This window comes from Callorhinus ursinus, unplaced genomic scaffold (assembly GCF_003265705.2).
Source record: "Callorhinus ursinus isolate GAN/ISIS: 27379988/994484 unplaced genomic scaffold, GSC_fseal_2.0 scaffold12, whole genome shotgun sequence".
Lineage (NCBI taxonomy): Eukaryota > Metazoa > Chordata > Mammalia > Carnivora > Otariidae > Callorhinus > Callorhinus ursinus.
Window position 1 is genome coordinate 44,508,932 of NW_027397074.1, and position 25,732 is coordinate 44,534,663.

The 25,732-nt window shown below is 43.2% G+C and overlaps 1 protein-coding gene across 8 annotated transcripts in view; it reads right to left on the reverse strand.

Annotated features, from left to right (window-relative positions):
- Nucleotides 1–373: 373 nt before the first annotated feature.
- The window catches only part of CPVL (carboxypeptidase vitellogenic like), a 142,539-nt gene continuing 117,180 nt past the window's right edge, over nucleotides 374–25,732 (reverse strand). For 5 of the 8 annotated variants that reach the window (XM_073899006.1, XM_073899007.1, XM_073899008.1 and 2 more), the window contains one exon: nucleotides 16,651–16,739. Coding sequence is in view for 3 of the 8 variants with exons in the window: in XM_073899004.1 (XP_073755105.1) it covers nucleotides 389–436; nucleotides 10,864–11,019 (204 nt within the window). In the remaining 5 variants the exon portion in view is untranslated. Of the gene's footprint in view, nucleotides 437–7,397; nucleotides 7,415–10,844; nucleotides 11,020–16,496; nucleotides 16,740–25,732 lie in introns of those variants that run through there. The other 3 variants (XM_073899004.1, XM_073899005.1, XM_073899009.1) reach the window with 3 other exon arrangements.

The following is a 25,732-nucleotide window of genomic DNA, read 5'->3' on the forward strand; positions in this document are numbered from 1 at the left end:
GTTCCAGACAACTACATTCACAGGTGAAGTCCACCACTGGATCGTACACAGATTTCATGGAGACTGGTTTTAAAAGTATCAGGACAGGAAGAACCTGGAAATTCCACGCCCAGATCCTCAATGGCACATAGGAGATCTCTTCACTCGGATGCTTTTCTCTTCTCTGGAATTCCACAGGCAGGATGGAAAGTGGAAGTCACTCTTAGAAGCTGCACATCTGATATCACAAGTTAGTTTTGCCTCTTGCTGGTACATATTCCCCACGCTTAGGTTCAGAGAACACCCAGAAAACTCATTAAGTCTCCATCTGAATTTCAGTCAAAGGATTCAGTTCTACCACTTTGGTCCCAGCCAGTTTCACTGTTGGGAGTACTACCAAGCTTTCTCTTTAGCTGTCAACACATTTGGAATAGACTTCTCTCTGTGGAAAAAGATTGTATACAGCAGTCTGGATTTTAGCATATAATTTCATTATAAATAAGACAGACTTCTAAAAACTGACTTAAGACCCTCTGCACAGCTTCATCTGGGATTTGGCCAACCGTTGTTGGAGTTCTATTAAATCAGCTTTTTTCCTAACTGTGAAAAGTAGAGGTTGAAATTTTATTATTTTCTCAAATCCTCAACTGCTAGCTCAAATAGTTAGGGATGATTAAGAACAAAACAATGTGGGGTATTTTCAGAATTATACATTCACTTTGTTTACCCAAAGGTGAAGAGAATTGATAAAAGTTCATCTCAGCATATCTAATTTGAAGTATATCCCCTTCTAGAGTCCAGAATCCTCTTTTGGGGCATGATGTAGGGGAACAATCTGTTTGTTATTACTGGTGGGGCTTAGCTTGTACCTGACAAAGGAGTGGTGCTAGACACGAAATAGGATTTTTATTTGTAGTGGAAGAAAGGGTTGACTTTCTAAATACCGAGGGGTGGTTTGCAAATTCAAAGTAAGCTAGATAAACATCTATTTTAAGAGTCTCATTGCTTCCTAAGAGTGAAAGTAGGTCTGAATTTTAAATCTTTTTTTAAAAAAGATTTTATTTGTTTATTTGTCAGAGATCGAGAGCTAGAGAGCACAAGCAGGGGCAGAAGAAGGAGAGGGAGAAGCAGGCTCCCCGCTGAGCAAGGAACTCCATGCGATGCGGGGCTCGATCCCAGGACCCTGGGATCATGTCCTGAGCCGAAGGCAGATGCTTAACCTACTGAGCCACCCAGACGTCCCTGAATTTTAATTCTTAACTCCAAGATAGGTCAACACTTCTGTTTCATACAAAACACCACAAAATTTAGAAGGTGGGCAGACTTCCCATTAGAAAATACCTCACTTATTCAACAATGAATATTCATGAACACATGAATTGCCGGGTACTCTACTAGGAGCTGTGAGTACAGGGTCAAACCCAATAGAATAAAATCCCTGTCTTTATAGAGCTCATGTAGCTTCTCGTAAGGGCTTCTGGAATGAACTGAAACATTAACAAAGTGTTGATATGAACAAACTTCACTAAACGGGTGAAACGGCAAATGTGATAAAAACTACAAATAAAAAAATACTGCACAAAGGACGTCAGCAACCTTCTTTTCCTTTAATGGAGCACCAAGATCCTTAACTTGCTTCACTCTTGTGTTGACTGTAATGAACAGAACTTTTCAATTCATTTGTCCTACAGAAAGGGTTGTTTTCTGAAAACCATCTTGCCAAACGAAAAACAAACCAACCAACCCATCTTTCCTGGGGAGATTCAGACACAGAGCTGTAAAAGATCCTGGCAGGGTGAGTGCTGAAGGAAGGGGATGCCAGCAATTGGAAAATGGCTTGGTTGCCAGAGGCTACATGTGATGACATTAGGAGCCACAAGATGGAATTAGACTGAGGACATGTGCGGGTCTGGTTAAGCTCAAAGCATCTAACAACACACCAGGAACCGATTACAGGACAGCCATCGCGGCAGCCGAATGCAACTTTTACTGTCTCTGGATGGGAGTCTGGTTTGGAAATCCAAAGTCTGGGGAAAGTGTGGAGAAATCATGACTACACTCCTCGGTGCTTTGCTCTGCTCCATCCACCCCACTACTCAGTTTTGGTATGCAGCCCTGTCACTGAGTGCCTTCCCATTGGGAAGAGCTCCAACCTAGAACATCCCCATGGCTACAGGGGAAGAAGAAAACAGAAGAGAAGCAGGAGCGGGGGGGAGGAAGAAGAAAGGAACTACGTCTCTGCTTTGCAAGTGATCTGAAGGTTTGTATTGTGCTGGTAATTCTCAGCTGCTTCTGTCCTTAAACACCCCCCCCCCCCCCCCCCGCCCCCGGTCAGGGCACCTGGGCTCCCTTCTCCATCTGGCACTAATCATCTCTACCAAACAGAGTTGTTTGTTGGTGGTGGTGGGTTGTGTTTTTTTCCGAAAATTCCCCATTAATTTTGTCCTGCCTTAGGTTTGTTTTCCTTTCAGTAATGCGAGGGGAATAAATTCATTTGTTGCTCACGGGCAAAAGCAGCTTTAACAACCAGCCAAAATCATCATTAGGCTGTAACAATGGTGGGTCACTGGTGAAATCTGCATTACTCCAAAAAGACTCAGTGGGCCTTCCCTCTTGGTCATGAACATGCCCATCTGCTTCTCTGGGCTCTCAGAGCACATCTCAGCACAGGCTGACAGCTCTTCCAAAAGCACACGCAAAGATAGAAGGCCACGTCGGAGAAGTGCTTAGGCTTGCTTCCTGATTTCTACTAAGTCCCCTCTGATTTTGTTTGTTTTGACCCAGGCACATGTTTATTTTCATAACTGAAGAGCTTATAACCTTGGACATTGAAAAGAAATACATTTTCTGTTTTCTAACTTATGATTGTAGCTCGTAGGTGGTTTGACTACCTTGGTTTGAGCTACGTGTCATTATGCTACAAAGTGGCCTGGCTCCTTTAAGAAGCCACACGTTGTAGACACAGAATCAAGCTGAGTCATTCACCCAGAGAGAGAATTAGGAACAGCTGGGGGCAGCTACTGGAGGTAAAAGCAGAGACGGAAAAGGAACACAATGCCTCTCTAGGAAATGTTCCAGTCCTCAAGCCCAAATGTGGAGGGGAAAGTTGCACAGGCACCGTCTTGCTCATGCTGACAAGCCCTGTGCACCGCGGAGCAAGGACACCCCCTGTGTTACTGAGCGGACTCAGGTATCCTGCAGCCAGGCGCCAGCAGGGGTCACGTGGGTCAGCAAGCTGTCACCCCCTCTGAGTCTGCAGGGTTTGGGGGTCTGTGCATCCCCCTCCTCATAAAATTCAGTGGCTGCTGAACACCTCCTGTGGCCCTTGAAAGAGTCAGTTGCTACCAGTCAGAATGGCTAAAACAAACAACTCAGGAAATGGCAGATGTTGGCGAGATTGTGGAGAAAGGGGTGGGAATGCAAGCTGGTGCAGCCGCCCTAGAAAACAGTATGGAGGTGCCTCCAAAAGTGGAAAATAGAGCTACCCTATGACCCAGCAATTGCACTACTGGGTATTTACCCCAAAGGATACAAACATAGTCAAAGGGGCACCTGCACCCCAATGTTTATAGCAGCAATGTCCACAATAGCCAAAATATAGAAAGAGCCAGATGTCCATCGACAGATGAATGGATAGAGAAGATGTGATACACACACACACACACACACACACACACACTAGAATACTACTCAGCCTTCAAAAAAAAAGATGAAATCTTGACATTTGCAAGGACATGGTTGGAACTAGAGTGTATTATGCTAAGTGAAATAAGTCAGTCAGAGAAAGACAGATACCATGATTTCACTCATAGGTGGAATTTAAGAAATGAAACAGATGAACATAGGGGAAGGGAAGGAAAAATAAAATAAGGCAAAAACAGAGGGAGGCAAACCATAGAGACTCTTAACTATAGGAAGCAAACTGAGTGTTGCTGGAGGGCGGTGGGGGAAGAGAAGGGGTAACTGGGTGAGGGGCATTAAGGAGGGCACTTGATCTAATGAGCACTGGGTGTTATATGTTAAATGATGAATCAGTAAATTCTACTCCTGAAACTAATAATACACTATATGTTAACTAAATTGAATTTAAGTAGAAAATTAAAAAAAAAGGAGTCAGTTGCCTTATGACCACTTTGTCCAAGTGACTGGAACCAGTTAGAGATGCACACTTCATCTCAGTGAATTAAAGGATGACATTAAAAATTGCAAACATTACATGAAGAAAATAAGACAGTATTGTCTCAAATGTGAAAAAGAATCTACAAATAATAAAAGACTAGGAGGACTAGTATTAAAGTTTAAAAGTGGTTATATCTGGGCTCTGGGCTTATGGGTCATTTTTATGTCCTATATATTTATTCATATCTTTTATTTATCTTTTACTTCTCAGTGTGGCACAAATTTCCATGCTCCATCCATCCTTTATTCAATAAATACTCCCTGAGCACATATTGTGTGTTTGGCACCTTGTAGGGGAAGAAAGCTGAGCAAGTGCCAAGTCTTTACCTTGATCTACAACCTCCCATGGGTCTGACATCACCAGCCCTTCCTCCTGGATCAGATGGCTGAGGTTTTATTCCCTTCCCAGGGCAAGAGCCCCTTGCAGGTCCTATAGTGTTGGTTGTGCACTCTCTCAAGTACAAGCAAGACTCCTTCCTGCCCTTCCTTCAGACCCTGTTCAGATGTCAGCATGTCAGGAAGGCCTTTTCTTTTCTTTTTTTTAACATTTATTTTTTTTAAAAGATTTTATTCATTTGAGAGAAAGAGAGAGAGAGCGAGAGAGCACACGCAGCGGGAGAGAGAGGGAGAAGCAGGGTCCCCACTGAGCAGGGAGCGTGATGTGGGGCTCAACCCCAGGACCCTGAGATCATGACCTGAGCCGAAGGCAGACGCTTAACCTACTGAGCCACCCAGGCGCCCCAGGAAGGCCTTTTCTGACCACCTGATATAATCATGCCCTTATCTGCTTTGATTTTCTTTATGACACTTGTCGATATGTATCTTTACAATATATAGTTGAACACTGAGCTCCCATCAAAATGTGTTGTCTTTGAGGAGCAGTCTTCAGTCTTGTTCATTGCTGTATCTCTACTGTCTAGACCATGCCTGGCACATTGTGGGCACTCAGTGAATATTGTTCTCTTCCTCAATGGAAAAGTTCTGATACGTGTTTTACATATATCAAGAATGAGTATCAGTACAAAAATTCAGGTGTTGAGAAATATGGTGTCTCTATTTTTTACAATAGTTTTGAAATTCTGACTCCAACACTGCTGGGCCAGCAGAAAATACCATTTCAGTTATTGTTCTGCTTCCTTCCCAACCCATTTTCAGGGGACGGGGGTGTCAGGATTCCAAGAGCCTAAGGCAGTGACAAGGGCCTCTGCTAATCAACCCACCACGTTCTGTCCGCATGGTGCCTTCGTGCCTGATGGCCATCTACTGTTTCTGGACAGGGCCGAGAACGTCAGTGCCTGTGGCCTCAGTTCCAGATGCTTCACCGAAAAGTTCTCCCTCTCTGGGGTCTTGCTCCAACATGGCCCCTGCCAGAAAGCGGAACCCACAGAAATTGCTCCTCTCCACAACTGGAGGGATTTCCTTTACATCTGTTGTTTCCCCACCTGTTTTTCCAAGTCCCTAAAGCTTTTCTCAAAGTTTACCCTCTCCCTGGGCCTCTGGCTCTTAGAAAACAAAAGCCAGAATCCTTCTGCTTCTCATCTTGCCACTTACCTCCCTGAAGCAAAGGACATGGAGTCTGCTACCTGCTCAAGTGGGGAATGGAAAGGGAGAACTTCAAACAACTTTGACACAAGTGAGAAATGAACATTACAGGAGTGGGACAGATAATGCAGAGAAGAAAGGGATTCCACAGAGGCGGGGGTGGGAAGAGAGAAACTGAGGCAAACGGAAGACTTAAGGTATCTTGCCCTTGTGAGTGAGCCTGGGAGGCTGGGCAGTATTTCCTTTCATGGCGGGTGATGGATAGAAAAAGAGGCCCAAGCAAGGAGATATGTTAGAGCTGGTGTAGAGCTGAAGGCAAATGATCTCGTCTGAGCGGATGTGTTTGAGCCATGGGAAAAGGAGTGCCCTAAAAGGTAGGTTGGAGTCAATCTGTGACAGGCCCTCAAAGTCAGGGCATTTTGATGTTAACTTGAATGTCCCTGGCAGCCACTGGGTCCTAGAGGGCGGAGATGAGAAGTGTGCATTAGAAAATGACATGGCACCTCTGTGGAGGATGGAGGGTGGTCGGGGCTGGTGACTGGAAAAGGCAGAAGTAGGGAGAGTGTTCTGCAGGCAGTAGCGTAGAAACAGGCAAGAGAAGAGCGATGCAAAAGATACTGCGGATGTAGAACAAGCAGGGTTGACCACGGTTGCATGGGAGAGAAAGGCGCAGAAAGCATGGTGATGGCGGGAATGGAGGCGCTCTCAGCGGAGGAGGGAAAACCAAGAGCAGCTACTGGTTTGCGGGGAAGGGTGACAGGCTGCTCATGTAGAATCTGAGTGTCCTGGGGAAACTTGGAGCTGTGGGGGAGGGGCGCTCAGAGGAGCAGTCATGAGGTGGGGAAGGATGCTGCAGCTGAGCACTGGGGTGGGGGAGGAAAACCAAGGGATCCCGGTTGGGATTGCTTTGATTGTCTCAGTAAAGCAGGAGGCAAGGCTGCTTGCTGAGAGTGAGGGGAGCAGTCCCTGGGTCACACTGGAGATTGAACGTGGACACAGTTGGGAACAGCACTGGGGAACATAAAAAGAGTCCGTTCCTGAGGAACAAAAGAACAGATCCATGCAACTGCAAGTTTTCTCTCCGTAAATACAGAATCCTTTTTTTTTTTTTTTAATTTATTTGAGAGAGAGAAAGAGAGCATGAGCAGGGGAGAGGGGCAGAGGGAGAGGGAGAAGCCGACTCCCTGCTGAGCTGGGAGCCCAATGTGGGGCTCGATCCCAGGACATTGGGATTAGGGCCTGAGCCGAAGGTGGACGCTTAACCAACCAACTGAGCCACCCAGGTACCCCAATACAGAATCCTTTTATGGTGGTTTTATGAAATCTGTCCAGGCAGATGTGAGAAGAAATAGCCTTTAAACCATATATCTGGTTTGAGGCATATATTAATGACATCATTCTCTGTGTTTCTGCTAGACATTCTCTCTTCCTTACATGTTATAGCATTCGTTAGAGGCTTCGTTTTTTGGGAATCTGTTAAGATGCCAGAGTCCGTCAGCATAGTAAACCTGGAAAAGTAGCAGCTCTTCATGGCCAGCAACCCCGACTCCCGTGCTGTCTTTCCCGGCATTGAACTTCTGTTTCCAGAGAAGCTCATCTTCACCTGCTCTAGTGCGGGCTTGTTTTCTGCCCTGGGCAGCTTCGGGCAGAGTGGGGGAGACAGCTCATCACGAAGACCAGTGGCACTTGGGGCTTCAAGGTCACTGTTGCATCTCTGACTGGAGCGGGTGAGAAAGGGGGAGCCGAAGACGCACCTCACTCCGGGGTGGGTGCCACGCGCCGCCCTCCACCCTCCGGTGGTGCGGGAACCCATCTTCCTTTATCCCCTTTGTTCTTTCCAAGGTTTTCCACGCCTCCCATGTCTCTCTAGATCTGGTGGTGTTTTTACTTGATGGCACCTCTGCTGGGGATTTAGGGCTTTGTATGAAGTGGGAAGTAAGAAAGAACAACGGAAACCTCTCTACATTCTCAGTCTCACCAAAATACCATCTTGGCTAAAAGGAGCGCTACTGCCCTCAGGATCCCACTGAGAATTGTTGGTACTGGTATTTTTAAGCCACCTGATTTCAGTATTCATACCTGGGCATAGCCTAATAACATAGGATTATTGAATTCTTGTTCTCATCTTTGTAATGTTTCCAAGTTGAGTAGGTGACTATCAACTCTTTCCTCCAGCCCAAGGGAAAAAAAGTCCACTTTTTTTTTTTTTTTTTTTTGAAAAGCTGGGAATCACAGAACATTTGGAATTGGGGGTTCAGAATCGCATGCTCCCTGGGCTGGAGCATCTTTCTCTTCTCTCCGACCATCCAGCAAAGGAAGAGGGTGATCTAGAAGCAATGCTATGTGGAGCTTGGTGTACTTATGAGGCCAAAAGAGAATTGCATTTCTCGTTACGTAGGAAACTAGAGCTTAAAGACCTGTTCAGGTGGTAGCCTAACAAATGTGAAGATTTTTCAGGGGCACAAGGGGTATATGTGAGGGGGCTGTGCCTTATTAGAGATCCCTTTTCCTCTGTCCCTCATAACCTGGGAAAGTACATGCTGGTGAAATTTCATCCTGAACAAACTACCTCAGATCTCTCTCCACTATTCCCTCCACCCTGTCCAAGATAAGCTCCATTTTCTAGTGCAACTTCACTTCGGGCCTTTTTTTTTTTTTTTAATAGAATCCGCATATTTTTTCACTTTTGTTTATTTTTGCCCCAAAGCCTTTGGCCTTTCCCTTCAGTGATTCACAGTATGGGACCATTTCAAAATGATCCGACAAGATGTTTCTCTTCCCAGGGGAGATGGGAAATGGGTAAATGACAGCCTATCCCAAGATGTCACCATGTTGCGTGCGGGGATTTTAATAAAGAAATGGCATCTCACTTGCCATCAAAGCCACTTGATGGGTGGACTTACAGGGAGACAACCTTCTAGATCTTTCCCTGATTCCACAGAAATAAGATGGGAAAACTAAAGCATGGTTGTTAGGGGTTTATTCATATCAGTTGATTATGGGAATCAGTCCTTTTACTTCCTCCGTTATCGAAGTTTAGGATAGGCATTTGAGAACTCAGATTTTGCAACAAAATAATTGAACTATCAGAGGTGGGAGGTTACAGATAAGAGGAGAGAAGGCAGAAGCAGGGCGTACTTGGACCCTCACCATCGCCCCGCACTTAACGCTTATTCTTCGGGCCTGTGCCTCTGGAGAGCCTCCACCCTTCCGCCACTCAGTGTGGAAAACTCCTTCTCCCCAGATGTAGCCACTCCCTCTTCTCTGCTCTCAAAGGGCTTTGTACTTTCCTCTGTTAGAGTACTTGGCATTCTGGGATTATGGTCATGTGTGCAGTGGTCACCCATTTTGCCCACATTTTGAGGGGCAGGGAAGTGGGCCCAATTTGTCTCGGTATCCTCACCACCCAGAACAGGGCCTGTCGTATAGAAGGTCTAATAGGGCACATCCTAATATAAGGTGGTGAGTGTGTAGGGGCCGGGGATTCAGGGGCATTTCTGTTCATAATGCTGACATGGGTGTCAGCGCTTTCCCAATCTCTTCAGACAACGCCCCTCCTCCCCTGTCCTCCGTTCTCTAAGCCTCCTATTTCCCTTTCCCCCTTTGAGTCACATAAGAAAATATAAAGTATCAGTAAAAGTTACTAGATGTATATGTAGTTTTTGATTACAAATATTCATTGGGATATTAGGACAATTACCAGCATGTATTTTCACTGCATGTCAAAATGTGGAGGCTGGCTTTAATCTTTCTACTGAGCTTTGACTTCTGCATATGGTGGACATTTTTTTAGCTCTTGGCTGCCCAGCCTCCAGGCCCCCGTTCTTCCAGTAACAACACCCTGGGGTTTTTTTTAGGGGGGGTGTAATCATCTCCCCCCATTGGGTGCAGTCTTGGTGGTACTGAGTTCAAGGTAGCCCACTGTCCCTTGGCCTGGGATGAGTTATTAGTGGTCACCACTGTGTAGAGTGTAGGGCTGCGGAGAGGAGGCTCTAACTTAATTTTTGCAATGAACAATTTGAAATTTAAAGATTTAAGGAAAAGAAAATATTTGCCCCAACGATCTGGCTAGACGCAATGAATTTTCCTGGTAAAACCATTTGAACAGCAACCACAGGCCTGGTCTGTCCTCCTCGATTGCACAGGGCCCAGGGGAATGCAGACAGTGCCACGTCACGCTCCCAAAGTTGCCAAAAATCCCTTGAAAATGATTGAACAGATGTCTTTTCTTAGGGTTGAGCAGATATACGACACAACAGCCTGCTTTCAATTCCAGGCTTGTTGTCTTAGGGGCAGCAAAATCAATCCCTTTCAGGTTTGTTCTCTGAATGTTTTTTAAATCTTCAGAATTCTCATCGCAAGAGCCCCTACGTATGCAAGAACACGAAACACATCTGGGCGGGTCACTGTTTCGTCGCGGGCTGCACACTTCCTGGGTGATGGTGGCATGGAACGGGCCTCCCCCAGTTGTCCTTGCAGCTGGAGCTCAGCGAGAAGTGGTTTCTGAGCTTTGGAACCAGCAGTTTCAATGGCATGAACACAGACACACGGCCCCTGAATCACCCGCACTAAGAAGGGGGGGGGGGTCTTGTCATTCACCAGCACAAAGGAAAAGGACATCGGACTTCCTAAAATAAACTGGGGCTCAAGTCAAGCGGTTTGTCACAGGATCTGTCCTTGGGTGTCTGGCCTTCTATCTATTCTGTTTTTGGTGGCATGGGAAAAGACGACTGAAGAACTGCACATAAATAATTAAATGACAGCTCTCAGTACTTTTCAGAGAGTCATACTTTACGTTAGTGCCTCTTGGGTGGAGCAGATATTGCATCAAAATATTTCCAGGAATTTTGTTTACACAACCTTCAGAATAAAGTGCATTATTATTATTTTTGAAAGATTTTATTTCTTTGACAGAGAGAGCCAGAGAGAGAGTGAGGGAGCAGAAGCAGGGGGAGCAGCAGAGGGAGAGGGAGAAGCAGGGTCCCCGCTGAGCAGGGAGCCCGACGACGTGGGGCTTGATCCCAGGACCCTGAGATCACGACCTGAGCTGAAGGCAGACGCTTAACCGACTGAGCCACCCAGGCGCCCCTAAAGCGCATTTTTAATGAGGATACACACTTCCTGACCCCAAATGGGTCACTGACACTTACCTGTCATATCCAGTTGAGAAAGAAGTTGGGGATCAGGAGGCAGTATGTCTCTTGCATGGAGAGAGGATGGAGTTGAAGGAGAGACACCCGGGTTTGCATCTGGACTGGCCTGCCAGTGGCTGTGGAAACTCAACCAGTCTCTCTGTATCGATGAGGGGCACGACCTCATCTGTGGAATGGAAAACCATTTCCCTGGTGATGTCTTGGTGAACCTCTGGTGCATTTTAGGGGCTTAGAAAGGATAGCTGTTATTATTACCTCTGATTTCACAGAATTAGGTATGGACAGCTCAAACAGACCCCTGTTTTGCCATGCGGGAACAACTCAGGGGTCAAGGCTGGGCATTGCAGACCTACCGCATGGGCCTCCCAATAGACAAGCCCATTGCAACAGAAGTGCTTTTCTGCATCCTGACAATTGCAACCCAAAGGTCAAATGATCTCACTCCCTGCTCCTGGCAGAGCGTTCAGCACGCCTCCCTTGCCCTGCAGCCCTGCTTTCTCTGCACAGTGCGGGTGGGGAAAGCAGTGGCTGACTTTGTTCCTAATTCCGGGTTCTGCAGAATTCCGGCTTTCTCTCATCTCAGCCAGCATGTGGCCAGTCCCCTCTTTTACCTCCTCCAACCCCTCCTTTTCATGAATTTCTGGCACCTTCATCACTCCGCTGTCAGGCTGCCCAGGAAACCTGAACACTCCTGGGATTTTGCTGAGCCTATTTAGTCCATCAGGACCTACTTCAGGGCTCTGCCTCTATAGCAAAATGACCCAAAGGGCAGTTCTTTCCCTTAGATTCTGGGGCCACATATATATATATACACACACACACACACACACATATGTACTATATGTTATATATATATTTATATTTATATATATAATGTGTGCATATATATGTAACATAAGCATAAAACTTAAAACATAAACATAAAACAAAAAACATAAAAATCCTGTCTTCCTCACACCCACCAACACCACCCAGTCCTTCCTCCGCTACTGCTGTTAGTTTCTTATTTATCTTTCCAGAGGCACTTACCCTTTATAAAATTTCTGTGCTTCTCTCCCTCCCTTCCTCCTTCTCTTACTTGTTTATTTAATTTCTCTTCCTTCCTTTCTTACAAATGAAAGCGTGCTGTATTGTTCTATGCCGTACTTTTTAAAAAAGATTTATTTATTTTTAGTGTGAGTTGGGGGGGGAGGGTGGAAGGAGAGGGAGAGTCTTTAGCAGACTCCCTGCCTGAGATCAGGACAAGAGATCACCATCTGAGCTGAAACCAAGAGTTGGTGACTTAACCGGGTGCCCCCCCCCCCCCCAGGCACATCACATGCCTTGCTTTTTAAAATTTTTTTATTATGTTAATCACCATACATTACATCATTAGTTTTTGATGTAGTGTTCCATGATTCATTGTTTGTGCATAACACCCAGTGCTCCACGCAGAACGTGCCCTCTTTAATACCCATCACCGGGCTAACCCATCCCCCCAACCCCTCCCCTCTAGAACCCTCAGTTTGTTTCTCAGAGTCCATCGTCTCTCATGGTTCGTCCTCCCCTTCATTTTCCCCTTCCTGCTATCTTCTTCTTTTTTTTTTTTTTAACCTGTAATGTATTATTTGTTTCAGAGGTACAGGTCTGTGATAGACACTGGGGAGGGTATGTGCTATGGTGAGCGCTGTGAATTGTCTGAGATTGTTGAATCACATGCCTTGCTTTTTTAACTTAACCAAATCGGTACATAGTGTAAGGCCACCTTCAGATGTGGACTTTTTCTGTCCTCTCAAACAGTGCTCTCCAAATCTTTATGTATCACGCCGTCATTTAAAAACTGCTGGAGGCATACCAAAAAAATATAATTATTCATTCATTTATAGAGTATAATCACACCACTACTGTGCTAATAACATTTACATTATAAAAGTCATCAAAATAGAAATTTTAAAATGATAAAGATGAAATTTTACATACTAAATTTTTAAAAACTGTATTTGATTTTTAGTAGTACAAAGTATTTTTGCTCCTTAAAATATTACTGTTGATATTTTTAACAGGATCAATGTGTTGCATATGCTTTGTCATATTTGAAAAATCTTGGGTCACCCTTTTGTGATACAGCAATTCAAGTTCTGGCCATATGTTCACTTCATTTTGACACTTGGATTCAAAGTCCATCAGAGCTGAAGCAGACAATTTACAGATGGAGATACATAGATCCAAATGGAAGAAAGGCCTCATTCAATGAGCTTTATTAACTCCCCACACTCATTTTTCAATCCTATCTTCTGCGCAAAGACATTTGTTGAAATTTTCCTTGATTTAAGGTTTTTGTTCTTTATCATGTGCAACAAAGTAAATGGAAACATTTCTAAACACCTGTTTTCAAAATGTTTTTGCCATAGGTTGAGTTTCTTTCGAAGAGAAATGACTTTCTCACTAACTGTTAAGAGTGGTACTTCAACCTTGAAAGGACAGATTGTGGGTTTCCTCTTTGTGTGTGTATGTATGTATTTATTTTTGTGTGTGTTTACTTTTAAAAACAGTATGTGCTAGATGCCATACTAACAATATCCACTCACCATGACAGAAAATGACAGCTCCTCTGCAAACACTTGTCCTTTTGTCAAAGAAAGAATACACAACTCGTTCCCAGGTTCTACAGCTCCTTTAAATACACTGCCATGAGATGACCACCGAGGTACCTGAGGCTGATCTGCCATTCCCCATTGCAAGGCAAAATGCTATAAAAATCCTCCAATTTGAAGGCTTTGTTTTTATGAAATTAATCCCATTTGATGGTATCCTATAAGCATGGAAGTTGCAATTGGCAATAGGCAAGACCCAGAACCATGAGAAGGTCCCTCCCCTCTCCTCCCTGCATCTCCCTCTCTGTGTGTACATTGTTCATGGTAATGGCAGCCATGTGAGACATCAGACTGTCTCATGTTTGGATCAAGAGGTGGCATCTTAATGGATTGTCTTGAGTGTCCCATGGAAGGCGTGTACCCCACACGAAGATTCTCTACGCAAGGACTCTCCGAGTGAATTCAAAAACTTGTTTTCCTTTAGTCTCTGAAATTCTCTTCCCTCCCTTTTAAAGTAAAATACCTGCCAGATTTAGTCTCCACAGGACTATACCCTCAGGGGAGTTGGCTAGGGTTGCTCTGGGAAGGCTTGGCAGGTTGTCCCTCGGACGGTCCTATGCCTGGGACAGCAAGATGATAAACATGACAGCATCTACAACTTCTATTTATTGGGCTATTATTTTGTGTGGGTCCCTACTCTAAGTGTTTCATAAATACAGTTGATTCTCTTTGTTCATTCTAGTTCTCTTCTATAACATCTCCCCAAATACTGAATTGATGAATTCTGAATCATTGCTCCTAGGGGAAATACAGGATGTGGTTCCTACTAGCCTCTGGTCACAACATTTTTGTCAACCGATTAGTACATAACTTTGTTTTATGTGTGTTTCTGTTTAAGGATTTTATTTATTTTAAAGAGAGAGGGAGCATGAGCGGGGGAGGGGCAGAGGGAGAGGGAGATAGAGAATCCCAAGCAGACTCCTTGCTGAGCGCAGAGCCCATCGCAGGGCTTGATCCACAACCCTGAGATCATGACCTGAGCGAAAACCAAGAGTCAGATGCTTAACTGACTGAGCCACCCAAGCGCCCCTGTGTGTGTTTCTGTTTAAAGAAACCTTATCAAATGTATGTTGTTGCTTTGTTAATATTGAATTCATGGCCAACAGCACTATAACTTGTGCTTGAATGAAGACTATCTAACAGACGTACTTTCTCCGTAAGGCACACCACAGCCCTCTTGCACTGAGGAACTCCAGACAGTTTTTCAGCACTGTTTAGGAGCCCTTTTAAATAAAAAAAAGTACCAATAAAAAGCACAAAAATGTAGAAAAATGTGGCACTAGACTACAAAAAGAACACCTGTTTGACCGTGGCTGAGAATGTGCACATTGGGCAACTCACATTTTTTCATCACTCCGCCCATGTTCGCAAATGACCATACAAGTGAGCAAGTATTGATTTTGGGGTTACAAATAAATTTTAGTGAACAGGTGATACAAATATGGAATCTATGAATAATGAAGATCGACTGTAATATCTCATGGTACCCTTGTGAAATGGATACTAGTACAATGATACGTGAACTGAAAGGATCCTCAGGAGTCTCTGTCTTCTTTGAGACTTTGGGAAGCTAGGACAGTGAAGTGACTTACCCCAAAATGTCCAGGGCACACACATGGCACTAAACTCCTGCTCTCCCAGCCACAGTTGGTGCCCTTTCCACTGCATATTTTTGGGACCAAATGCAACAATTTAAATGGCAGGTGGGGCTATATGCAAAACTCTTTGCACATTCCCCCTAGCTTATTCTCTGCAATAATTAAAATCTGTTTTTGATCAGAATGTTTGATTTGATGTCTGGTAGTATAGGGGCACAGTGAGAGATATCTATAAAAAAAACCCCACAAAGGGAGATCACCAACCTGAATGAAATCAGGCACAAAATGAGAAATTAAAAGAACCCAAAATATTTGCAGCAAGAACAGGCTTTGACTTTTCAAATTTAGTTCTCCAGTGAGCCAATTCATAAATGGGTAAAATGAGAGAAATAATGTTGAAAAAGCCAAACGTGCTGGGGAATTTCAGAGGTGAGAGCCCATGTTGCATAAACAGGAGGGATGTGCCAAAATGGGGTATTTTAGTTGGAAAATTACTAATGTATGCATATTTATAAATGTATGTATTTGGATGCCAGATTGTCTCAAATTTTTTTGATATTCCAACAATTATACAAAATCAGTTTGTTCCTTATTTGGCTTAAAGAAGTACAGAATTTAAAATGGCTCATAACTCATGCAGCCTGCAGGCTGTTTGATAAACGTGTACACTTGAAATGAGCCAAGACACTGAAAAACCAAGAAGCAAAAAACAAAGAAAGAAAAGACGAAGATTCAGTGTGTTCTTTGAGTAAGAACCTCTGCGTATCACCAATTGGTACATTATGACTTTTATACATAAGATTTCTATTTCAAAGAATTCCAAGCTACCTTTCTTGCTAAGACTCTCCACATTCCAAAGTCTTGCCCACCACTATTATGACTGCACCCATTCCTCTGTAGTGATAATTAGATGCTCTTACCCAGTGTACTTACCAAACACTTTTTTTTAAAGATTTTATTTTTTTGAGAGAGAGAGAATGAGAGATAGAGAGCACGAGAGGGAAGAGGGTCAGAGGGAGAAGCAGACTCCCTGCTGAGCAGGGAGCCCGATGCGGGACTTGGATCCCAGGACTCCAGGATCATGACCTGAGCCGAAGGCAGTCGCTTAACCAACTGAGCCACCCAGGCGCCCCTTACCAAACACTTTCATATGCATACTATGAGACAAACTCTCCTGTTATTTACAGAACAAGATGCTGTTACAACTTTATCCACTTACTGCACTTACTCTTGGAAGGAATTAAAAATTCCCATTCAAGGCCTCGACCTTCCATATATCCGCTTGTTTCTGAAACAGGGTCTCAGAATCCATTCTTCCCATCCGTTAAATTAGAAGAGGTCATTCTTACTCATGAGTAGCATTTTCTTAAAGTTAATTTTGTAATGAACCATCTCTCCCCCAAAACAGAACCTTCCTTGTTTCAAGGATAATTTTTATTGATGGGAAACATTTTAAAGATATAAAAAGACAATTTTCTTATTTATAGGACAGTTTCCATTTTGGAAATTTTCTTCTCAATGTTCTTTCTTTTAGGAAAGCAGCTTATCCATCAATAAGGATCCCATCCTCTCTCAAAAATGAATCGATTAATCATGTCAAAAGATCTCAGAGGCTGGTCATAGGGTAAAATGTGTCCTCCACCTCGAACAATTACCTTAGAGAAGAAAAAGAAAAGTTGAGAGAAATGGATGTTCTACATGAATGGGAAGTTTTAGTTCAGACTGAAGTATTCTTAAAGCTTCCATGAAATACAGAACATACTCTGTATCAATCCATGCCTTTGGATATGCTGATTGTCTAAGATTTGATAGCTTTAATTATAGGTACTTTAAGGTAGGAAAGGTTTACAGTTGTGTGGTTGTTTAACAAAAAGTTGTGTTCATCTTTCACATTTATAGAAACTTGAAAATTATCTTTTTCCTTTTGGGAGTGAGCTGTCTGCTAGTCTGTGCTGTGTTATTCTTCCCTGGTGAAGCCCCTGAGGTGTGATGACCTACCCTGGGGCCATCTCTGCACCCCCATCTGGGTGGAGGAATCCACCCACCTGCCCCCTTCAGTCCGCTGAGCCACTTGGCCCTCACACTGAGCTCTACCTGCCATATTAGTCTTGGCCATTAATACAGGGGATATTTTGATTCTCCAAAAAATTAAAATGACAAACATGAGAAATCCTTGACACCTGAAATTTTTAAAAGGCCATTTTTTTGAGTAGCACAGAATTAGAACATTCTTTTTTCCCAACGTTTTATTATGAAAAAAATTCAAACATGGAGCAAATCTGAAAGAATTTCATAGACTTATCACTTAGATTCTCTCATTAACACCCACTTTACTCACTTTCTCACACTACCCAACTATTAATCCATCTTATCTTTTTGACACATTTCAAAGTCAAATATGGATATCAGTCGACTTCCCCCAGATTTTATGTAAAATTAACACACAATGAAGTGCAGTTCTGTTAAGTGCGGGCTCACTGAGTTTGTACAGTAGTGGATACCTGTGTCACCTAACAAGATATATAGAGCATTCTGAAACACCTAGAGTTAAGGTGAGTGCAGACCCTTGTGCTTGGTGCCATACCGATAAAAAAGAAAAAAAATAAAAGCAGGGGCAGGGTGGGGGGGACTCGTCTCTGTATTCGGAAAGCCTCTGGTTTCAGCAAATGTCCCAAGTAGAGGACAAGGGGAGGCCTTCGGGATTCAACACCGAAAGGGAAAGAACCGACACAGTGTTGGCAGGCCCCCTGCAGGAGAGAGCAGTGTGGCCTGCCACGTCCTACGGCATATGTGGAAAATGGGCAGGAGTTAGTAGTGGATGAAGGGAGTGAACACAGGCAGGAAAGGGATCACATTCGGTAAGTTCTAGCTGCTAAATCACAATCAGCAAGTAAAGGCCCCTTTGACAAGGCCCTTCATGGCTTGTTTTACCTGCCTCAATCAGAAGGGAACTGAGACAGAATAAAATTACACATATATTTATAGAGTGCATTTAATATATTAATAATCCACCCCCAACACCCAGCGTCTTAAGACCTTGCTATGCGGGAAGTGGGATCAAGATGATTAGATGCATTTTGCTTTGCAGCTCACAGCTACACAGGTTGTGCACTGCACAACTAACTGCAGAAAGCACTTAGCAACCTCGGTGACTGAGTGATATGGAGCTATTAGGAGGCTTGTCCAAGTCACCCAATTATAACTGAGAGAATGAGCTGGGACCTGGCTTTTGATGCACACACCAGTGTTTTTATTCAAATCCTAGTATTTGTATAATAATTCTTTACATTTGAACTAAACTTTATAGCTTAGTCATAGAACATTTCACCTGGCTCTCAGCAGCCCTCTGGGGCAAGTAAAGGAAGTAGACCACCATTACAGATGTGAAATTGGACTTACCCCTCACACACAACTGGCAACACCTGCTGTATGCCACACCCATCAATGGCCATTTGTGCCTTGCTGCCATGACAGTGGAGCCCATCTGCCATTTGCATACAAGCTTGTGTCTGGAAACCCAATGTGTCTCACTTTGTCACAGACTGAAAGTCAACCTATGTGTGACACGAGCCCGTGCATGCGACTCTAGAGAAAAACTTTTGTTGCCCCCACAGTCCCAGGCGAGAATTCTGTTCCGGTAGGTTCCCATCCAAATCGCCGGCTCTGGCCGGAATCTGATGAGTGATTCTATGCAACTTCAGCTCAGCTAAGGACACTTAGGGGAGTCATGTTTGCGACAAAACACAGCTGCTGCCTGGCAGCAATGGTCCAGAACACCGGTAAGCTGAATCCAAGAGCTAATGGTCATCCTGCCTCCTGAACCAGAACTGCAGCTAATGGGGGGTAACATAGTGCTTTATGGCCTGGGCCTGGAGTCAGGAGGGCAGGAGCACTACTCGAGGCACAGCAAAAGCTGTGTGACCCTGGGCAAATAACTTACCTGCTCTGAGCCTCAGTTTCCTTCACTGTACAATAGAGAAAAAAGTATTACCTCTTGGGATAGTTGGGAATTACGGGAGTAATTAGTGGAATGATGTACAGGTAACACTTAGCATAACACCTGGATGGTAATAAATATTAACCATTGTCATTATTCTTTCAACAGTTATCTCTACTCAAAACCCAGGATTGAAATGCTTATATCAAACTACCCTAAAACACTGTGTTCCTACGTTAGCATTAAGAAAACTTGGGGAGCGCCTGGGTGGCTCAGTTGGTCTGCCTTGACTCCGGTCATGATCCCAGGACCCTGGGATCGAGCCCCGCGTCGGGGTCCCTGCTCAGTGGGAACCTGCTTCTGCTTCTCCCTCTGCCTGCTCCTCTGCCTCCTTGTGCTCACTCTCTGTCAAATAAATAAATAAAATCTTAAAAAAAAAAAAGAAAGAAATCTTGGTTTCAGGGAGTTGTTTAAAACAGCGCTTCTCAGACTAGAATATGCATCAAAACACCTGAGCTCGTTAGAACAGACTGCTGGGCCACACCCCTAGACTTTCCAGCACTGAAGGTCCAGGGCAGGGCCTGATAATTTGCATTTCTAACAATTCTAAGGTGATGCTCATACTGTTGGTCCAAAGACTACTCTTTGAAAACCGCTGTTTATAAGAACCTTTTCCATTCTGTGACAAACCAGGCAATTCTCTATTTATATCAAGGGAGAATACAAACAAATTTGTTTAACGCCTACTCATGGCCTCACCTTAGTGTATTTCTCCTGATCATCTGCTTTCCTTCTATTTACACACACACACACACACACACACACACACACACATTCTCTGACCATGATAAGTGGTGAATAAGTGAAAACCACCATGATAAGAGGTGATAAGGTTGGGTGTTGCAATTCTTCTCAGTAACCTGCCTGACCCCCAGTCTAGTTCTGAGCTGCGATATGTAATGACCAAATGTCATCATGAATGGTGTCATTAAGATTGGAAAGAAAAGCTCATTTGGGAACAAAGTCTTTTTCACACACCACAAAATTCTAAAGTATGTTCCCTAGCATATTGACAGCATTTTACCGGTGTCAACCTCAAATAAATTTATGAGTGCCGGAAAAAAAACAAAAAAACCAATCTGTTGTTTATAGCCAAGCTGCTCACCGCTCACAAATCAAGGACACAAACCACTCCATAGTTTTTGGAGGTGTGTAACAAAATGTGACAGGGCCGTGATTTTGTATTTAAATGTGACAAGATTCATCCAAGGCTCCCTGGATAGAAATGGTCTCATCGTCAGAAACTGTGTATGTTGGGTGTTTCCACATGAGAGCTCAATTCTCTAAACTCATGTATTCCAGATGTTCCAGGGGGGTCAACAGATGTGTCATGAATTTTAAAAGGGTTATGCAAACACTTTAAAGCTTCATTCCACTTTATTTTTGTAGAAAAAGATACAATCCTCCCTGGAACTGGAAACATGGACCTGGCAGCAAAGGTCTCCCAGTTGTGCCATTAGAGGTGACAAGAGAGGGGAATTCAAGCTGGGAGAGTGGGTGTAGCTTTGTCCGGGGAGACGTGGTGGGGGTCTTGCAGGAGCAGATGCCTGGACAGACAGTACGAGGTGGGTTGGGGTGGGACACACTGCCCCCAGAGGAAATGCCCTTGCAAAAGCAGCGCAGCAGAGCGTGAAACTGCGAGGCACACGCGACAAGCAACAGCCTGCACAGGGTTCCCTGTATGAAGGGTCAGAGGGGAAAGAAAAGGGAGAGTTGAATAGACAAATACTAGTGAGACCATGTGATACCCCATATGATGTGCTGCTGGGTGTGTGTGTGTGTGTGTGTGTGTGTGTGTGTGTGTGTGTGTGTGTGTTAAAATACACATAACATAAAATTACCATTCTAACCATTTTTAAATGAACAGTAAGATTTCGTACACTCACAATGTGGTGCAACCATCACCACTATCTAGTTGCAGAATGTTTTCATCACCCCAAAGGGAGCCCTGTATCCATTAGCCATCTCTCCGCATTCTCCTGCCCTGCCCACCCCTGGCAATCAAGAGGCTGCTGTCTCTGTGGCGTTGCCTCTTCTGGACACCTCCAAGAGGGTTTCAAGCAGGGCAGTAATATGCTCAGATGTGCATTCTAGAAAGAGGCCTTAATGTGTAGTGAGGGGGCTGATTTGGAAGGAAATAAGACTGAGGCAGGGGAGGCGAGTTAGGAGACCAGCTGTTCAGGTGAGAGAGGATGTGGGCACATGGGAGAAATGGGGAGAAGGGGAAGGAGAACAGGGATGTTGGGGTGGAAGCAATAAAATCGGTGACTCATCAGCTGTAAAGGTAAAGTGCAAGCATCCCCCAACCCATGTACACATCCTCCCCATTTCAGGCTTCTTTTTTTTTTTTTAAGATTGCAGCTATAATCTTTTAATGATTTTTTTAAATAATTTTTTTATGATGTTAGTCACCATACAGTACATCATTAGTTTTTGATGCAGTGTTCCATGATTCATTGTTTGCGTATAACACCCAGTGCTCCATGCAATACGTGCCCTCCTTTATACCCATCACCGGGGCTCACCCATCCCCTGCCTCCCTCTAAAACCCTGTTTGATTCCCGGAGTCCATAGTCTCTCATGGTTCGTTTCCCTCTCTGATTCCCCCCCCTTCATTTTTCCCTTCCTTCTCCTAATGTCCTCCATACTATTCCGTATGTTCCACAAATAAGTGAAACCATATGATAATTGACTTTCTCTGTCACTTAGCATAATCTCCTCCAGTTCCATCCATGTTGATGCAAATGTTGGGTATTCATCCTTTCTGATGGCTGAGTAATATTCCATTGTATATATGGACCACATCTTCTTTATCCATTCGTTTGTTGAAGGGCATCTTGGCTCCTTCCACAGTTTGACTACTGTGGACATTGCTGCTATGAACACTGGGGTGCATGTGGCCCTTCTTTTCACTACATCTGTATCTTTGGGGTAAATACCCAGTAGTGCAGTTGCTGGGTTATAGGGTAGCTCTACTTTTAACTTTTTGAGGAACAGTCATCAGACAACAAAAAGAAATAAAAGGTATTCAAATTGGCAAAGAAGAAGTCAAACTCTCTCTCTTTGCAGATGACATGATACTTTATGTTGAAAACCCAAAAGACTCCACCCCCAAATTACCAGAACTCATACAGCAATTCAGTAATGTGGCAGGATACAAAATCAATGCACAGAAATCAGTTGCTTTCCTATACACTAACAATATAACTGTAGAAAGAGAAATTAGGGAATTGATTCCATTTACAATAGCACCAAAAACCATAAGATACCTTTGAATAAACCTAACCAAAGAGGTAAAGGAGCTATACTCTAGAAACTACAGAACACTTATGAAAGAAATTGAAGAAGACACAAAAAGATGGAAAAACATTTCATGCTCATGGATCGGAAGGATAAACATTGTTAAAATGTCTATGCTACCCAGAGCAATCTATACTTTCAGTGCCATCCCAATCAAAATACCAACGGCATTTTCCAAAGTGCTGGAACAAACAATCCTAAAATTTGTATGGAACCAAAAAAGACCCTAAATCGCCAAGGAAATGTTGAAAAAGAAAAACAAAGCTAAGGGCATCACGTTGCCTGATTTCAAGCTATATTACAAAGCTGTGATCACCAAGACAGCATGGTACTGACACAAAAACAGACACATAGATCAATGGAACAGAATAGAGAGCCCAGATATGGATCCTCAACTCTATGGTCAAATACTCTTCGACAAAGCAGGAAAAAGTATGCAATGGAAAAAAGACAGTCTCTTCAATAAATGGTGCTGGGAAAATTGGACAGCCACATGCAGAAGAATGAAACTCGACCATTCTCTAACACCATGCACAAAGATAAACTCTAAATGGATGAAAGACCTCAATGTGAGACAGGAATCCATCAAAATCCTAGAGGAGACCATAGGCAGTAACCTCTTTGACATCGGCCACAGCAACTTCTTTCAAGACACATCTCCAAAGGCAAGAGAAACAAAAGCAAAAATGAACTTTTGGGACTCCATTTCAGGCTTCTGACACAGGCAGCTTTGCAAAAGGTGGTGCTATTAACCAAGAAAGAAGAAAAGAGGCAGGTTTGGAAGGTGGGCAATATGGGATAGGTTTATAGTTCACTACAGGATGATGCAGACACAGGGAAAGAATCTTGCTTATTATGGTTTCTGATTTACACTAAAGTTATTTTATTATTTTTTATCTTATTTCATATTTACAAAATCTTACCTTTTCGCTTTCAGACACTAACCACGAGTAGAAATGGAATAAATATGCACTCAAATAAAGAATATACGAAAAAAACAAAAGGCACTTGGGAATGAGAATAAAAAAATAAGCCAAAGCTTGTTAGCAGCCACCTCCTAAAAAAGAATGGGGCAACCCACTTAAAAAAAAATCAACACTTCCATCTCCCCCACCAAAAACCAAACTAGAGAACAAGGTTGAAAGCTTCTCCCAAAACACTCAGGGAAAACTTGAGAGTTACCAGTGTACAATTCTAGTGTAACAAAGCATTACTGAACAGGAGGGGGAAAGGTACTTTAGCTGACCAAAATGTAGCCATCATAGTGGGACACATCCCTAGAGTTATCAATACGTAGCTTTGGTGCTGACAGTTCCCTAAGGGCTTTCTAGATACACCATCTTACTTAATCAGTTGCAACAATATCATAATTTAGGATTTCCACCTATGACTATGAAGCAATAGCATGTGTCAAACCAGCCCCACCCCATAAGAACACTAAAAGCTGAATTTAAAAAAAGACTGCTCTTTGAAAGTATCAGAAAGCAACCAGGACTTGAGAGGCCAACACTATGGAGAAAAGAGAATCACAGAGAAGTGAATCAAACATTTTGTGCTGCTTTTCTCTTTGAGAAATTCACCAATTTCTAAGCTTCTCTTGGCAAGAAGCCAAGCAAAAATCGACAGATGAAAGGATGAACAGCTAAGCGGAGCTTAGGGTACTTGGGAGACCAAAAAATAAAAACAAAAGAAAACCCAAAAGAAACCAAAGATAAAATTTGGAATCGCAGGCTTGTCAAGGAGGCATGGCTCTGGTAAATACCACAGGCTTTCTCTTAGATCCACAAGAGACAAGGTCTTAGAAGTAGTGAAAACCAGAAGCAGGTTAGCCCTCCCCAAACCTGAATTCCAGCACCAAATCACCATTTCAGCCCCTGACTGAAGCCAGTTGATCTGCCCCTATGTTAACTGCCTTTCAGAAAAAGCCTTTCTGGAAGAAGATAACATCATTTTTCATACATTTTTGTCCAGCATTCAATAAAATGTAGTAGGCATGCCAAAAGATAAGATCAAATGACTACAAACCAAGGGAAAAAGCGGAGGGCAGAAAGAAACCACAGGGATCCAGATATTGGAGTTATCGGGTATAGATTTTAAAATAACTATGAACTAATTATTCAAGAAGTTATGGAAAACACAGAAAAGAGAAAAAAAGCCATGGGATGACAAACTATTTAACTATGTTTAACTGGAGTCCTAGAATAAGAAGAGAAGGCAGGCACAGTGCAAAAGACATAGTAAAATACAGAGATTGTGAGTAAGAAACTCCCCCAAATCAATAGAAGTCATCAAGCCGCAGCTTTGAGAAGCTCTATGGACTAAATTGGAAAAACCCAGAAAGAAATAACCACATCTGGGCACATAATAGTATACTGCCAATACCAAAGACAGAAAGAAAATCTTAAAAGTTGTCAGAAAAAGAAACTGCACTTTCAATAATTTCAAAGAAGCAAGAAAGCTGACTAGGTAACAGAAACAATGGAAGCTAGAAGACAGTGGAATTGTGTCTTTTGCATTTTTTTTTTTTAAGATTTTACTTATTCATTTATTAGCGAGAGAGAGCGTGCAGACGGAGGGGTAGAGGGAGAGAATCTCAAGCAGACTCCATGCTGAGTGTGGAGCCCAATGTGGGGCTTGATCTCATAGCCCAGAGATCATGACCTGAGCTGAAACCAAGAGTTGGATGCTCAAATGACTGAGTCACCCAGGTGCCTCTGCAAACTTCGAATTCTAAAAGAAAGGAGCTGTCGTCTAGGCTTCCCACATAAATGACTCCATAAAGATATTTTCAAGGGAACAAAAAACTGGAAAAAGGTATTGCTGGCAGATCTGTAAAGAAACGTTTGAAGACTGTTCTTCAGACAGAAGGATAATCATACCTATGGATACATGAAAAGACAGAGGAGAATGAAGAGCAACTGAGAATTTACATGTATAGATAAATGAATGTCAATAATAATAACAATAATGTCTTGTGGAGTATAAACCACGTAGAAGTTTTAAAAAAAGACCACAGTTGCACAAAAGGTGGCATAAATTGAGTTAAGGTATTGTCAGGTACTTGCACATCTGGGAAATGCTAAATGCACTAGTTCAAAGTCAACTTTCTTAAGTCAGTATGTGTGTTGTAATTTCTAAAAGGACAGATAATACCCTGATGTTCATAGCAGCATTATTTACAATAGTCAAATTATGGAAGCAGTTCCTGTCCATCAACAGATGAGTGAATAAAGGAGATGTGGTGTGTGTGTGTGTGTGTGTGTGTATACACACACACAATGGAATACTACTCAGTCATCAAAAAAGAATGGAATCTTGCCATTTGCAACAGCATGGATGGATCTAGAGAGT